This window comes from Rissa tridactyla, chromosome 7, assembly GCF_028500815.1.
Source record: "Rissa tridactyla isolate bRisTri1 chromosome 7, bRisTri1.patW.cur.20221130, whole genome shotgun sequence".
In the NCBI taxonomy this organism is placed as follows: Eukaryota; Metazoa; Chordata; class Aves; order Charadriiformes; family Laridae; genus Rissa; species Rissa tridactyla.
The window spans coordinates 1,870,423-1,885,462 of record NC_071472.1 but is presented as its reverse complement, the minus strand read 5'-3'; the positions used below and the strand labels follow the sequence as shown (position 1 = coordinate 1,885,462).

Genomic DNA, 15,040 nt, shown 5'->3' with positions numbered 1-15,040 from the left:
TCCCTCAGCTCTGCTGGTCCTGGTGTGACACTGGTGCTGAAGGAAACCCTCTGAATCGCGGGGAGCCATGGGTGGCTGGGACAAGCTCAACCACCAGTCATAGACTCAGAATGGTTTGTGTTGGAAGGGACCTTCAAGAGCACCCAGTGCCACCCCTTGCCCTGGGCAGGGACACCTCCCACCAGCCCAGGTTGCTCCAAGCCCCGTCCAACCTGGCCTTGAACCCCTCCAGGGATGGGGCAGCCACAGCTTCTCTGGGCAACCTGGGCCAGGGGCTCACCGCCCTCACAGCAAACAATTTCTGCCTCACATCTCACCTCAATCTCCCCTCTTGCAGTGTAAAACCCTTCCCCCTCATCCCATGGCTCCCCTCCCTGCTCCAGAGTCCCTCCCCAGCTTTCCTGGAGCCCCTTGAGGGCCTGGCAGGGGCTGGAAGGTCTCCCCGGAGCCTTCTCTTCTCCAGGCTGAACCCCCCCAGCTCTCTCAGCCTGTCCCACAGCAGAGGGGCTCCAGCCCTCCCAGCATCTCCGGGGCCTCCTCTGGCCCCGCTCCAACAGCTCCGTGTCCTTCTGCTGTTGGTGCCCCAGAGCTGGAGGCAGCGCTGCAGGGGGGTCTCACAGAGCGGGGCAGAGGGGCAGAATCCCCCCCTGGCCCTGCTGCCCACGCTGCTGGGGATGAGCCCAGGCTGCGGGGGGGTTCTGGGCTGCCAGCGCGCGTTGCCGGTGAATGTTGAGCTTCTCCCCATGCAAGCGGTGCTGGCAGAAACAGTGTGGCGAGCCGACCCCAAGGCACGATGAACACGTTGGTGCTCAAGCATTGTGTTGATGTAGGAAGTGGGATGCTGCTGTGATTGGGCATATCGATGGAGAATAAAGAAGCCCTCCTGTGTGGTGGCTGGGTAGGACTGGTAACGAAGACTCCATCGTTACTGCTGGAGAGCTGGCCAGCCTCACGCGTGCTTTGTAACAGAAATAAAGCCTGAGCGCTGGTCATCATCGCCTGTGGAGGTCCACCAGGACCAGTTGAACTCACCGTGGCCCGAATACTGTGTGACCGCTTTGTGCCCATGGCAGGGGGGCTTTGCCAGTGCCCATGTGGCACTCCCCCCTCGCCAGTCGGTGTCCCCACGTAAATGGGAACCTGCAGAAAGGGGTGGCTGGGAGCTGCTGGGCCACCCACAGAGACAATCCAGTTTAATATCATGAAGTAAAAATACTACTTGTTTGTTGCAAACATACTGCTCTTGCACTGATTTTTCTGGAGTCTGAACGATGAAGCGATGAGACTTCTCCCATGAATAGACTGTGCAGCGTGTTGTTAGGCTTCTTCCAAACGATAAAAAGGGTGTCTCAGCTCTTGCAGTGGTGGCTTTCAGTCAAACAGGGACACACGTCCGCTCTCCCAACGCTTCTCTTTCCTCTCAGTGCTCCTGGTTAGCGGAAACCCTGTGATTTCAGATGTGCGTGTTGGTACGTGTAACTAAAATTCAAAATTGTCACTGAATGTGTAAGGTAAATTTTTATGCATCCCATATAAATACCAAATTTCAGAAAATAAAGTTACATGTAAATATGTTTTATTTGCATGCATATTGTAGATGCATAGATTATCTATTTATGAATGTAAGGTATGTATATATAAAACTATATTATGAATACGTACTGTTTAAATATATATGTGTACGCAAGCGTTTTATATATGTAGGAAGTAAATATAGAGGATGTTATAAAATGGCTGATGTTTATTCTCGTATCCTTTGCAGGAAAGATTTCAAGTGAAGAATCCTCCGCACACATACATCCAGAAGTTGAAGGGCTATCTGGACCCGGCTGTAACCAGGAAGGTGAGGAGCGTCCTGTTTCCTCTGGCCTGTCCCTCGTTCCTCCGCGAGGATGGTCCCGGGTCCGGGTTCCTTCCTGCCTTTGTGTAGAACGCCCCGTAAAACTCTCTGGGAAGAGCCTCGGAGATGGAACAAACTGCAGAGAGAAGCAAAGATAAATTGGAAAGACGCTGCGGTTTTCGCGGCTCGGAAAGGAGAACAGATGTTGCAAAGAAAAGGACCATCTGACACATGAAACAAATTGTTTTAATAACTTTAGCTTCAATAAGTAGTCTGACAAATTATCGCTGGGCCGTACTCTAGGTCTGACTTTCCACGTGGTGAATGAAGCCTCTGTTGGCTGGCGCTGTTCTCGCCCCTGTGAAGGGGATGTTGAAGTTTTGAGTCCTTTTCTCTGGGCATTGGGGTGACACAGGTTCGGCCCAGCTGGCACAGTCCGCCACTCGCTTGTCATCTCATCCGAGGCTTCAGGGCTGTGAGGTAAAGAGATAAGCTGGGGTGTATTTACATGGCAGAGCCTCGTCTATCCTTCTGTGTATTATTTTGTCCGAAATAGTTAGTTAATCACTCATGAAAGACTCAGGAACTTCACTTGGCAGTTCATGTGAATGTCGTGCATCCCTGAACGTGGCTTTTGTACCGGGGTGCGTTTGTGGCTGGTTCTGATATCTCTGAACTGTTTTCACGGGCTTAGTAATAGCCTCCGGGATTTTAGAATAACAGTGAACCTCCATCCCATTTGGAGGAACATCGCTGAACCTTTGGTATTTCACCACTTTGGATATCAGCTCATATCCTGTGCTGATAGTTATAATAGCCTTTAAAAAAACCCAACAAAACCAACCAAGAAGAGGCAGCGAGAGCATTGCCGGTCCTGCCATTGACGGGCTCTGCCTTGTCCTCAACAATCGCGCCTTTGTGTTGCCGTACAATGAGCCGAGGTTGGTGCCCTGCGGCAAAATCCGTGTCCTGACACAGGGTCGCAGGCCGGGGCGGGCTCCGGCCGAGGTGCAGCCCTGACGCTGCGAGGGACGAGCACTGGGTGCCCTCTGCCTCCAGCGCCCGCCCCAGCGCCAGGCTGCCGTGATGCCTTCTGACAGCGCCGTGCTTGTTGGAGGCTCTGACAAGGAGTAGGAAACCTTTAACTTTTCCTGTAGCTGATTATAGCGGTTTTTTTAAAAAATGAACAGGGGTCTTTGTGTTTTTCTCCTCCAGGGTTTTTCAAATTCATTTAGTGTTTGGCTTTGCTCCGCGGTTACTCCGTGGGCACACATTGAAGCCTTTCTTATCCTAATACCACTATAAGAGTCCCATGACAAAGGACAAAACTGAAGGAGCCTAAAAATAACTCCATTGAGTTCCTCTCTTTTGTTGCGTTATTCTGCATCCCCGGCAGCCTTTCCTCAGCTTGGGCTGCGAAGTGGAAAGATTTACAAATGGGCTTGGGGACGGAGGCGGGAGATTGTGGGGAGAGCTCGTTTTACTGGGATTATTGCTGTGATTGAGGTGGTGTCGGCGCTTTTGCTGACGATCCCCAGCGTGGCTGAGAGAAGGTGACTCCAAACGCTGCCGCAAAACGTGCGTTTCAGCTTGTAATTGGGGTCATAATGGCTCTTCCCAGGAAAACAATTGGGTTTTCGTCTGAGCTGAATTTTGAAAGAGGAAAAGGAAAGTGCTGAAATTACACGTTTTTGTAAAGAAATTGCAGTTTGGTGTTTCTGGGAGCCCAGTAAAGCCCAGAGCTAGTTCCTGCTGGGGTTGCAGAGGGCAGCCTGGCCTCGCTGGGGATGACGGGCCCGCCTGGGAACGGGCTGCCCGCCTCTGCCATGCCCTCCCACCCCTCTCTGCCTCATCCTACATCAGTGTTTTACCTTTGTTTCTAGAGAGGTAAGGTCTTTGTCTTGCTCGCAGTTATGTTGTGTGAACTCTCTTGGGAGAGAAGGCACTGTGTTTTTGTACTCTGAGCTAATTAACTGAGGTCCAGAATAACTACATGTCTGACCTCAACTAGCTATTTCAAAGTAAAAATTTATAGTGCCTTGTGTCTACTAGGACTTCACAGGGAGACGTCTATTTCTGTCTTTCTGAGCTGGGGCTTCGTCTTACCTCAAGTCAGGCGGTGGTGCAAACCAGCGTGTGATGAAACCCCGGTGAAAAAGGCAGCTGATGGTTTTCACATAGGTCAGCAAGGCAAGGCAAATCCCAGCCTTTCGTCATCTTCGCCTCAATAGATGAACCCCTGAGAATTATTAACTGCCAAGTTAGTCCCCTTGATTTTATTGTGGGTTTATTGTGTTGCACCGAGAACAAACCTTTTTTCCCCTAGTATTCATAGCTTAGCCCTACTTGCAGCAGCATCCCTTGCGTCCTAAACATGTATAAGCCCTTTTCAAACACCTCGAATCTGTGTGTGTGATAACTGGTGACCGAGCTGGTTGTTAAGTACTGCAATTCCAAGATGATTATCATCGTCCATCCGCTTCTGCTCTCATTTACCTTGTTCACAAATGAGAATCCAGCAAAACGACGGCTCTAGAATAATTTATCCAGCTGGTTTAGTGCATTTCCATGGGCAGGGAGCCCCAGGCAGGAGAAGAGGAGAGTCTTCCTCCAGCTGGGAGCGTTGGAGGCATCGCTGTCTGCCCACCAAAGGGAGTCCTGCTGCAGGGTGGTTGTGCAGAGGATGGAGAGGAGCAGCTTGACTCAAGACGAGTTGGTTTGCATTTGGAGGTCTTCTGCCGTGACCGATGCCTGCTTGAGCTGTGGAGTGAAGCGGGGCTCCTGGGGAGGTTTTGCCAGGTCGCCCCTTCTCCTCCCACAGGGAGACGACCCAAAACCTCATCGCCTTTCTGCTGCGTTGCAGCCCAGCGTTTGACTTCTTGACGTTTTACGGCCTTTTCCCAGCATCTAATTTTGCAGATACAGTTTAGCGTGCACAAATTGTTAAAGCGTGCAGATGGCAGCACACGTGTATTTCATTATTGGCACACACACGCACAGATTTGGTAATTATATAGAAATCACGGCAGGTTTTTCGGTGTGGGTGTGAAGTCGTGACAGCGAGATTGAAGCACCAGGCTGAGAGTGAAGCCCAAATGCTGTAGTTCTCAAAGGAGAGTTTGATACTAAAAGAAGGCTTGTATTGTAAAGAAATGCCTGTTTATCTACAGGCGTTTAATTTTCCTAATCCTGGAAACTCAAAAAATGTGCCTGGGAACAGAAGTTATTTGTCTGAGTTTGTTTTTGTTGACTGCTGAACTATTGTTATTGCATTCCTCAGGATTTAGAAGGGTTCTCAGTTTACCTTAGTGTTTTATTTATTCATTCTGCACTGTGTGAGATGTTTATATTTTTAATAGCATCACACGAGTCTAATTGTTATTTTTGCCTGCTCACTCAATTACAGAAATTCAGAAGACGAGTCCAAGAGTCTACTCAAGTGCTCCGAGAACTGGAAATTTCTTTAAGAACAAATCACATCGGGTAAGAAATTTTGATGACTTCTGGTCTAAGACTTTTTTTTTTTTTCTTACAACGACTGATGGGTGCCTTTGAGAAAATATCTCTTTGCATGTCAAGCAGTGATACCACTTGATTGATCGTTAAAGCCTGAAGGGCTCAGTTAAGCGATAGCCGGGCATCTCAGGAGAATAATTCAGCTTTAATCCTTTCATGATAGGGTTCATCCACATCTCTGTGCGGGCTGCGAAGAGATTGCAGTCAAATTCTGCTCACCCTAAGTCAGTCAGAGCAGGAGTGAGCATGATTGTGTCTAGAATAGTAATAGTATTGCAGCTATAAATAGATATATAAAAAAACCCCATGCTGTTTTACAGCTTTAACATGATGCAGTTCATGAAGCCTGGCTGTGAGTAATATCCCCGGTATTTTACTTCTACAAAACACAAAATTCCTCTCAAATAACAAAATTAAAACATGGAACATGCCATTCCCATCCACCTTTCCACCGGTCTCACCGCTCTGCTTCGGGTCTTGGCACCAGAACCCGGTTCAGCGCAGGTACATTAGCCAGGAAGGTTTCTTCAGTGTTTTGTTCCATGACCACACTGCGTGTCCGCCTCAATTACATCAATTTTCTCGGGTGCTGCTCTTATTTTGAGGAAAGTGGGGCTGTGCTAGGAAAGGCACTTACCAGCTCCAGAGCTTCGTACTTAGAAGAACAAACGTCTAGTTTCGGAGCAATGCAGAGTGTGCTTAGGGGTTTTTATGCTTTTTTTTTTTAATATAATATTTTTCCTATCATAGTGCTGCAAAAAGGCTTGTTTCAGTACATTTGTAAAGTCCTCTGAAGGACTCTATTTTGAAGTCCTCTAAATAATAAATGGCATTGTTTAAAGGTCCTCTTTTCCTGAGTGAGAAAGCAAAGTTAGCTCAGCAGTCCTGCCTTTCCCGGAATGGCTCAGTCTCTAGTTTATCTGACCAGGATTCCAGTAACTGCCCAAAGCCTGTGAAATGCTCTGATGTCTAATGATTTTTCTAACAGATGGGTGCGGGAGTTCCTGAACGAGGAAAACAAAGGCCTGGATGTTCTGGTGGAGTACTTGTCCTTCGCGCAGTATGCAGTCACGTAAGTGAGACCTGTCTGGTGCTCTCTGGGCTTGCAGGGCAAAGCGGAATCCTGCGTCGCTGCCGAGCAGGAGGGAAGTACCGCGTCGGATGCTCAGCGTTCCCTGTAGCAGAGCTTTCCTGCTGGGTACAGCACCCTACCCACTTAGAGCAGAGAGAATGGTAACCTTAGTCCAAAACTAGTGGATCGTAACATGTTGCAGAGAAAAAAAAAAGCCAAAGTTTAAGGCCTTGAGAGGAAACAGCCTCAAGGTGCGCTAGGGGAGGTTTAGGATGGATATTACGAAAAATTTTTACACTGAAAGGGTGATCAAACACTGGAACAGGCTGCCCAGGGAAGTGGTTGAGGCACCATCCCTGAAGGGATTTAAAAGCCGGGCAGACGTGGTGCTTAGCGATATGGTTTAGTGATGGGTTTTGTCAGAGTTAGGTTGATGTTTGGACTCGATGATCTGAAAGGTCCCTTCCAACCCAGGCGATTCTGTGATTCTACATCTAATTTTTTAGCTTTGGCCTCTGACCGTCCTAGAGGTACAGGGCAAAAACATCCACCAAATGTGTGGAAGCATGCAGGCATCCTTACAAAGAGTTTTGCAATGAGTACCCGACCCCAAAGAATTACACTAGTGTCCACCGTGCTCAAAGCAACATCCCCGCACGAACCACTTCTCACAAGGCTCCCGGCGAGCAAAGCCGTCGGCATCCTGCGCAGGAGATGCGCTGCGGGACAGGGAATTTCAAGGTGATTTTGCAAGTCGGGAAGCCTGTGGAACAAGCTCTTGCAGTTCCGACAGCTGGTTAGCTGGGAGTCAGATGCAGCCATTTAGGTAGGAAATCATTAAATTATTAATGATTATTAAGTCTGATGAAATTAATGACTGTTAAAACAGATTGTGAAACAAACACGCTTTCATTAGTCATTATATCACACGATTTGAAATAGTTCTTCAGCGGAGGATCTGTTTTTGTATATCCACAGACTTTCACTTCAGGATACTGTAGCAGTAGGTTTTTGTATAAAATTGTAGGTTAAAGATCCTGTTGTAGTTAGGAACTCGAGCTGAGGAGAGTTGATACTTCAGTTTTAGAAAAGATGCCATCAGATGTATATATATATCATTGCACAGAAAAGAGATTTTTGGTGGGGTTGCAATAAAATTAATGAAGGAAAATTATATGTTTTAGAATGTTCCTAACACTGGAAAAAACTGTGCGTAGCAAAAAGAAGTGTTTGTATAAAGACTTTCTTCCTAAAATTATACAAATGTACGCAAGTGAGCATGCTGGGTTTTTCCCCTCTCTAACGTGGTAAGCATGAGTAATAACCTCAAACGCTGTAAGGGGAACAAGCAATTTTTGCTTGAAATAGCAGTACAATGGGCAACGAGTCAGAAATCAAAGAAAATGTGTAACGATTATGGTAATACAGGACATATGCTGGGAGATCCGTGAGGGCCAACAAGGCAGTGTAAATGCTCGCTCACGTATCGATGGAGGAAACTGCGCTAGTACTTGCACAAAGTATTGATTTATTGAAATCAAATGGAGACGGCTTTAAGCATTCCTCCCCTTTCCTTCAAGGCAGGGTTTTTCGTCAGCAGAGCAGCCAGTGTTGTGTTTGTTTTCCGTTGAAGCAGAAGGATACGTAGCTGTTCGATCCTTCTGGAACGGTCTGCCTGTGTGGTTAGCTGCTCCCTTTGTCAAGCTCCAAATTTGCCGCACTGTGCATTTGGAGCTGGCGCTGAATTGCAGCCGAGGGGAGGTGAGCCCACGTCGATCCCTTCCTTTTCTTTTTGTAAGCTTTTGGGACCCGCTCAGATCTGCAGAAGTCAAACAGAAAGGAGAACACCGTGTGCATCTCTTCTGCCTGACCCGGTGCTGGAATTTCTGTTTCCTTTCAGGTTTGACTTCGAAAATTTGGAGAACAATGTGGAAAACTCGATGGACAAGTCCAAACCTTGGAGCCGATCTATTGAGGACCTGCACAGGGGCAGTAATTTGCCCTCCCCAGTTGGCAACAGCATTTCCCGCTCGGGCAGACACTCCACTTTACGGTAAGGCGTTGAATCGGGCCGGGGGTGACCTACAAACAGCGAGTGCCCGGGTGAGAAGAGTCAGTATGGTTTTTCCAATTAGAATATTTTTCATCTTCCCTCTTTCCACAGTATAGGCTTGACATATATAGGAAACGCGTCATTGTAGTGACAGTTTTGGGGTGGAAAGAAGTGCTAAGCTAGGAACACGGGGCAGCGTTACAGCAGGGGAGGAAGAGGCAAGACTAACTCTGCCTCCGTTTCCAGCGGCAGAATGATCTAAAGATGCACAACACATTCCCAGCAGGTACAATGTGGCTTGCACAGAGGAAGCAATTCCTCTTCTCCAAAGAGTATCTCAAGATTTCCATGGACCCAGCCAGCCTGGAGCTCCGATCTGGTGTCTCGTCCAAAAAGGGCTCTTCTAGCAGCACATTCCTTCCATGCTGCTATGAACAAGACTTTTTTTTTTTTCTTTAAAGCCACTTCCATCCTTCAAACTTGCTGTTAAGTCCAGCATAACCCTGGGCTTTGCTATGGAGTCTCTCTTTCCAAATGCTGTTTTTTTTTTGAGTTTGTGGAAAAGGCAGGATCACTTCCCAAGACTGAATGGCAGTCGACTCTGTTACATTCCTTCAATGCTTCACTATTATAAAACATACTAAACTAAAACTAAACTAAACTTTAACCTCGTAGTGCTGTTTCCTAGGGCTGCAGCTCAGAGCGCTGAATAGCATTTACTCATACGCTTTTTGACTTTTTTTGGCTTTTCTGGCGTTTTGTCACATAGTGCTGTGAGCATAAAGGAGTCCAGAATAGGTGGAGCCAGTGAGGACTTGCAGCTTTTTCCTCCATCTTCCAGTTGAGGTTCAGTTCTGGTTCGTCAGTGGATGGTAATGTTGGCCCTTTAGTTCCTGTGAAGTGAGGGCCTGCCGCCTCCAGCCCGAGCTGCGGCGGGTGGGACGCCTGCAGGATGTAGTTCACAGACGTCAGGAGCGGAGAGGAGACAGACACACGCTTCTGGTAAAGAGATACAGGCTGTGGAGTCCAGCAAAATCACTTGACCAGTTGATTTATTCTGTTTTTTAATGTTGCAAAGGTGTTCTTAGTGGTTTCGGTTTTCTTTGATCTTTAATTACTATGACAGAGAGGTGGCAGAGCCTTGTGGTTGCAGGAGGAGGTCTGGTTCTGCTCTGTCTTTGGGAGGCATGTTTGTGATTAGTTACACTAGAAATGCGTAACTCAGGTATACGTTACATGGCTCTTACATTTTTTCTCTTCATTTCCTTCCATCCTTTTTTCTTTCTCACATTCCCCTTTATTCCTTTCCCTTTCACATTTGAATGTCTCCTTCCTTGCATCCTTCATTCCCCTTCGTCTTCCAAACACTCTCCTCCGATTCCCTCTCTCGCATCCTTCCCTCCTCTGCTCTCACCCGCCTTTCACGTACCATCAGATTGGTTTCTCTGCCTGAGCAACTTCAGTTCAAACGCTGCCAGAGCTGCTTTTCAGCCAACTGCCTCTGGAGCGGCTTCACTTTGCGCTCTGCTGATGAGGCTTCGAGCCGGAAAACCCCGTAAGTCCCAGGAGGAAGGTTGGGCGCAGCGCGGGCTGCGCAGGGCATGGGAGCGCCCGCCCAGCGCTGCTCCCCATGCCTTATAATCTGGTAATCGTACGTCTTGGGAAAGCCACTGCCTGAGCATCAGGGGGAGTTTTCAGCCTCCAAAACGTGTGGTTATCACATTATAAATTCAAAGTGTAGTTTGCTTCCGTAGAGTGGGGTTTTCTAAAGAAAAAAAAAAAAAAAGTGGTTTACTTTGAAACAAGATACCAGTTTTCTGTATCATATTGCAAGTGGTATTATTAGATTCGTACCTAAAACCTAGAGCCCTTAGCCATTGCCCATGTTATTTCATCTTTTTTACAAATAGAGACTTCACTCAGATCCCAAACCGGCACAGAAACGTGACCTCATGCAGTGTTTTTCAGCCAAGTGCCCCCTCCTGCCTGCAGAGCCATCTACGCACCGGGGCAGCTTGGGCATGGGCTGTCCAACATTTACATGGAATTAGCGTCTTTGGGTTGTGTTTCATTTAAAAAAAAAAAAAAAAATCTGCGTTTTAAAATGTGTACTTTTTCAATACCAGTAAAAGCAAAAACTAGGTGGGAAGTTTTTAAGTATAATTAGTAAATATTGATTAACCGCAACAGAGTCTTTTCCTGAGAACGAGCTGGGTGCGCACTGAATGAGGAGGGTGTGCGGGATGGTGTTTCTGGTCAAAACCAGGAGGTTTCTGCCCCATCACTGGGTAGACGACGTGTCTGGGACCTGCAGAGTCCAGGCCATAACTTCTGTGTGTAAGCTCCTCTTCTGTCTTTGTTATAAAAGCCATTAAAATGGAGAGGGAGGAAGAAGCGGTCCTCCCCCTTTGGATGAAAAAGGAGAAGGCTGACAATCTTAACAGGGTAATTTAAAATTCAGGAGCTGGGCTCATTCCTGCTACGCCATAGCAGTATGAAAAATGAGAACGGATTTGGCCCGGAATCCTCTTTATTAAAACAGCAAGAAGATTTGGGGAGACAATGTTCCCTGCCAGCTTTAACACCGTTTTTTTTCCTCATTTTTGGTGCCTGTTTGGCAGCATCGTGGCACCACCTCTCCCGCTTGTCCTCAACAGGGTTCAACAGCTGTAAACCTGCTGTAGCCCTCGGGACCCTGCTTGGTCCCAGCTGATGCGGGCTCTACACATTTAATTAATTATAGGAAAAGAAGAGGAGCTAAGGAAAAGCAACGCTAGGAGGTAGTTAGACCCTTCGAACGGTGCGGCTCCATCGTGGTGAGCGGTCCCTTGCAGCCACCAGCGGTGAGAATTCACCCGACGGTGACGTGGGCACGGAGACGCTCTCTGTTCGTTTGCGTGGCTGAGGCTATCCATTGCTAATTGTGACTTCAACCGGCTTCCCAGGGCTCTTTTTAGTAGTGCTGAACCCTGCCAATTCCCCGCTCGCTGGGTTTCCTTGGCAACTGCGAGGTGGTTTTTTTTTTTCAAGAGGAGACACAGGGATTTGGGAAGCAAACACCAAAATGAGGGCAGGAGGATAAAAATGGGGATGAACCTTTCGGGGATTTTATTGCTGCTTTTTGGGGGGGGGAAGAGCATTACTTTCACATGAGAGTCATGCTCTCCTGTCAGATAAATATTAATGCAGACTTTGTAATGTCGCAGCCCATTAGAAATTCCCTTCCGAGACAAATACTTCAATTTTCATGTGGCTTGAACTGAGAAACTTCATTTCTTTCTTCAAAATCTGTGGAGCCCGTAATGAGTGAGTGATCCAGGCAAATGTATCCTAAATCCATAAATGGGCTTTGAATGCATGCAGTAATTGGACTCAAATTTGGCACCGCTGCTTGGGCTGCAGTGAATTGGGCTTCACCATTAACACTTCCACTGCGCGGGGACCTGCTGACTTTGTCGTCACAATGTTTGTCAGGTCCCTGCCAATTTAACAGAGCGTATTTTTGAGCGGTCAGTTGTCAGTCTTGTGATTCTTGTGGTTTCTCTGCTTTGAAGACCACGATTTTTACAGGGCTGGGAGGTGTTGGTCAGGCAGTGGTGTCTCTGGCAGCTGAGGGTACCTCCGAGGCAGCGTGCCCCCCCTTTTTATGTTGCCTGCTTGGTGGTGGTGTGGGGTGTCTGTCGGTAACTGTCCTGGTCAAACTGGAGGAGAATCCCCTACAGCACCCGTCTGTGCCTGCAGAGGTGAAGAAACACGCTCCTTCCCTTGCTGGAAGTTAGGTGGGATGTGCAAACCAGACTGTTTACATTTCTTTTTTTCACCTTCTTTAAGCATCAAAGATCTCCCCAGCTTTCTGGATTAATAATTTTCCCAGATTCTTTTAGATGAAGACAAACCCAGCAGGCTCAGAGTCACTTGCCCAGGGAAGCTGTGGCTGCCCCATCCCTGGAGGGGTTCAAGGCCAGGTTGGACGGGGCTTGGAGCAACCTGGGCTGGTGGGAGGTGTCCCTGCCCAGGGCAGGGGGTGGCACTGGGTGGGCTTTAAGGTCCCTTCCAACCCGAACCATTCTAGGATTCTATGGTTTATTTTCTTTACATTTGTGGCACAAACCAGCTTTGTCATCCCTGTTTGAAGTGGCAGAGAGGAGACATTTTTAGGCAGCACGGCTATCTACTCTGGCTTGCCCAGGGCAGATATTTTTGCCCTTTCATGAGCAGAGGAGCTGATTGCACCTCACTGGTTTTAGTGCTTGTGAGGGCCACCACTGAGCACAGGCTCATGGTCTTTCCCTCTCTGGGTCTCATCCCCTGCAACAGGGTGCAAGTTCAGGGTCCCCACGCCCAGCAGACCCAGCTTGTACCTTGCTCTAAGAGAAGATCAGAGAAATCCAAAGTTTGTAGGAGGTGCCAAGACCTTCCTCTTCCAAAGTCCCTTTCTGTTGTTAGAAGGACACTCGTAATACAAACACCACCACCTCCAAACCGAGAAAAACAAAATTGCAGAAATGCAATCCGAAAACCACCAAACCCCAATGAAAACCAGGAGTCCCAGCCCACACAGAGCTGGGCGAGCAGCCAGGGGGGTGGTGAGGTCCACCCTGGGCTGTCCTCTGCTCGCATTGCTCCTACTCTGAGGGAGCCAGTCTAGGCACATGAGGGCATGATATTCTTTAGCAGAGAATAAGACAAAAATGATAGGAGAAACTGGCTATAACTTGTATTCATTATTAACCGGGTGCATTAGAAGTCTACACCACTGGGCATGTGTCCACCTTTCCAGCATGAAAGTCCTTCCATTGAAGTTGGTAGAGATGGCAGGAGTTTGTATTGAGATTTGTGCTCACTTACCATGATGGAAAGGGCTTTTATTTACTTTAAGTATCTCGGTTTGTTGCATAGGTGTTTTAATTACCCATCTGTGGGTCTTCAGTGTAAGCGTGAGCTGTTTTGCACCAGGAGACGCCCTTGCGTGTTGCGTTCTCTCGCTTGCGGTTGTACAAAGTGCTGGGTGAGTCCAGGACACGCTGGACATCTTCAGCAGTTCTGGCTGGTCACCTTAACAAAGTAACGTGGACACAGAGGCAGGAGAAGTGTAGAAATTAACAGAAAATCACTTTCTTCAGGCTGGCTGGGCTGAACGGTCCTTCTCGCCTTTCTGTAGGAGGCTGGCGGGTAAAAGCACAACCTGGTCTCCAGAGACATCATGGCAGAAACTTTACAAGCACTAAATTAACTAAATTGTTAACAAACTGAGTAAAAATGATGAATGAGCTATTCTTGAACAGAAGTGTACTTCTGTTAGATCTGGGCGAGGAACAGAACCTTAAACCGTACCGTGCATTTCAGCACAGATTTAGGCTCTCTCTTAACGGTGGCCTCCAGCAGCAAAGGCACGCGGCTGTGGAGCGGCTCCCTCCCAGGTGTGACATCCCGCACCCACCGCCGGTGGCTGGCAGGAGGACAGCGTTACACGCTGCAGGAGCTTGCACGCCGTCAGGTTTGCTGTTTCTGCTTTTTTTTCAGAAGTAAGGTTTTATAGTTCTTTAAAGGCGGGGCAGAGGAAATAAAAGAGGAACCATCTGAATTTAATTACCAGGATAAATATACTCGTGGTGACATAATCTTTGACCTGCAGCAGACAGGAAATCAAACCCAACAATTCATCCAGATGCTCGGATCAGCCTAATGTTTAGTAACAAGAAATGAAATAAAGGCAAAAGAAGATCATCCACCCTGGTTTGGCTCATGTCGCGTAAAGGGAGGTGTTGGAGATACCGCCAGGCTGCCCTGCCTTTAGGAAGGAAACAAATAACATCAGGGGTCGTTGCAGTTGCCACTAATGCAGAGAAAGCTTCATGAGCCTTAGTTCCAGTGTGCAGAGTCGTCGTAAAAGAGTTTCTGTACAAAAAATCCTCATTAATTCTTGGCATTCGTGTCTGTGTGAAGAAATTTGCATCTGTTGAAGGGAAGCGATCTAAATCTAGGGCAGAATCCCATCTGCGCTAGAGATATTTTCTCTGCACTGCAGCTCTCGATTGCATATTCCATACCCGTTCCTCAGCCTAATGCTAAACTAACGCTTGTGGAAGCTCTGCGAGCCGGAGGGTGCGGGCTCTGCGTATCGCTGGTGGTATCACTGATTAACAATTAACGATGTGCAGGATGGCGGGGAGGGCAGGAGGGCTGCCGCAGAGAGCAGAGCGTGCAGCCCGGGGCTGGGGCTGTGTGCCTGCCCTGGGGCAGCGTCCCCACGGGTGAGGGTCATCTTGGCTTTTGGGGAGAGAACAGAGCAGGTCCCTCTTCCTTTGCCAGTTTTCCTGGCTGCGGGCAGGCGGTGCCATACGGGATGTCTGCAGCCCTTGTTGGGTTTCTGTGGGTCTTCCCCATCTCTGCAGAAGAGGCGGGTATTGTTCTCACCTCAAGCCTTCCCTTTGCTGGCTGCGTTGCTCTGCAGAGCCGGGTTTGGTTGGGTGCGGGTAGTGGGAGGTGTAGAGGAGACCATCCCTCAGCCCGGGGAGGCTCCATCCAGGTGGTGGATCCCAGGAAGATGGACCTGACG

The 15,040-nt window shown here is 48.2% G+C and overlaps 1 protein-coding gene across 6 annotated transcripts in view; it reads left to right on the top strand.

The window, feature by feature from the left end:
• FMNL2 (formin like 2) overlaps positions 1-15,040 on the top strand; it is a 145,392-nt gene that overhangs the window by 81,561 nt on the left and 48,791 nt on the right. For 5 of the 6 annotated variants that reach the window (XM_054209189.1, XM_054209191.1, XM_054209190.1 and 2 more), the window contains exons 3-6: positions 1,763-1,843; positions 5,247-5,323; positions 6,345-6,428; positions 8,329-8,481. In XM_054209189.1, coding sequence (XP_054065164.1) covers positions 1,763-1,843; positions 5,247-5,323; positions 6,345-6,428; positions 8,329-8,481 — 395 coding nt within the window. Of the gene's footprint in view, positions 1-1,762; positions 1,844-5,246; positions 5,324-6,344; positions 6,429-8,328; positions 8,482-9,916; positions 10,037-15,040 lie in introns of all 6 variants that reach the window. The other variant, XM_054209192.1, reaches the window with a different exon arrangement.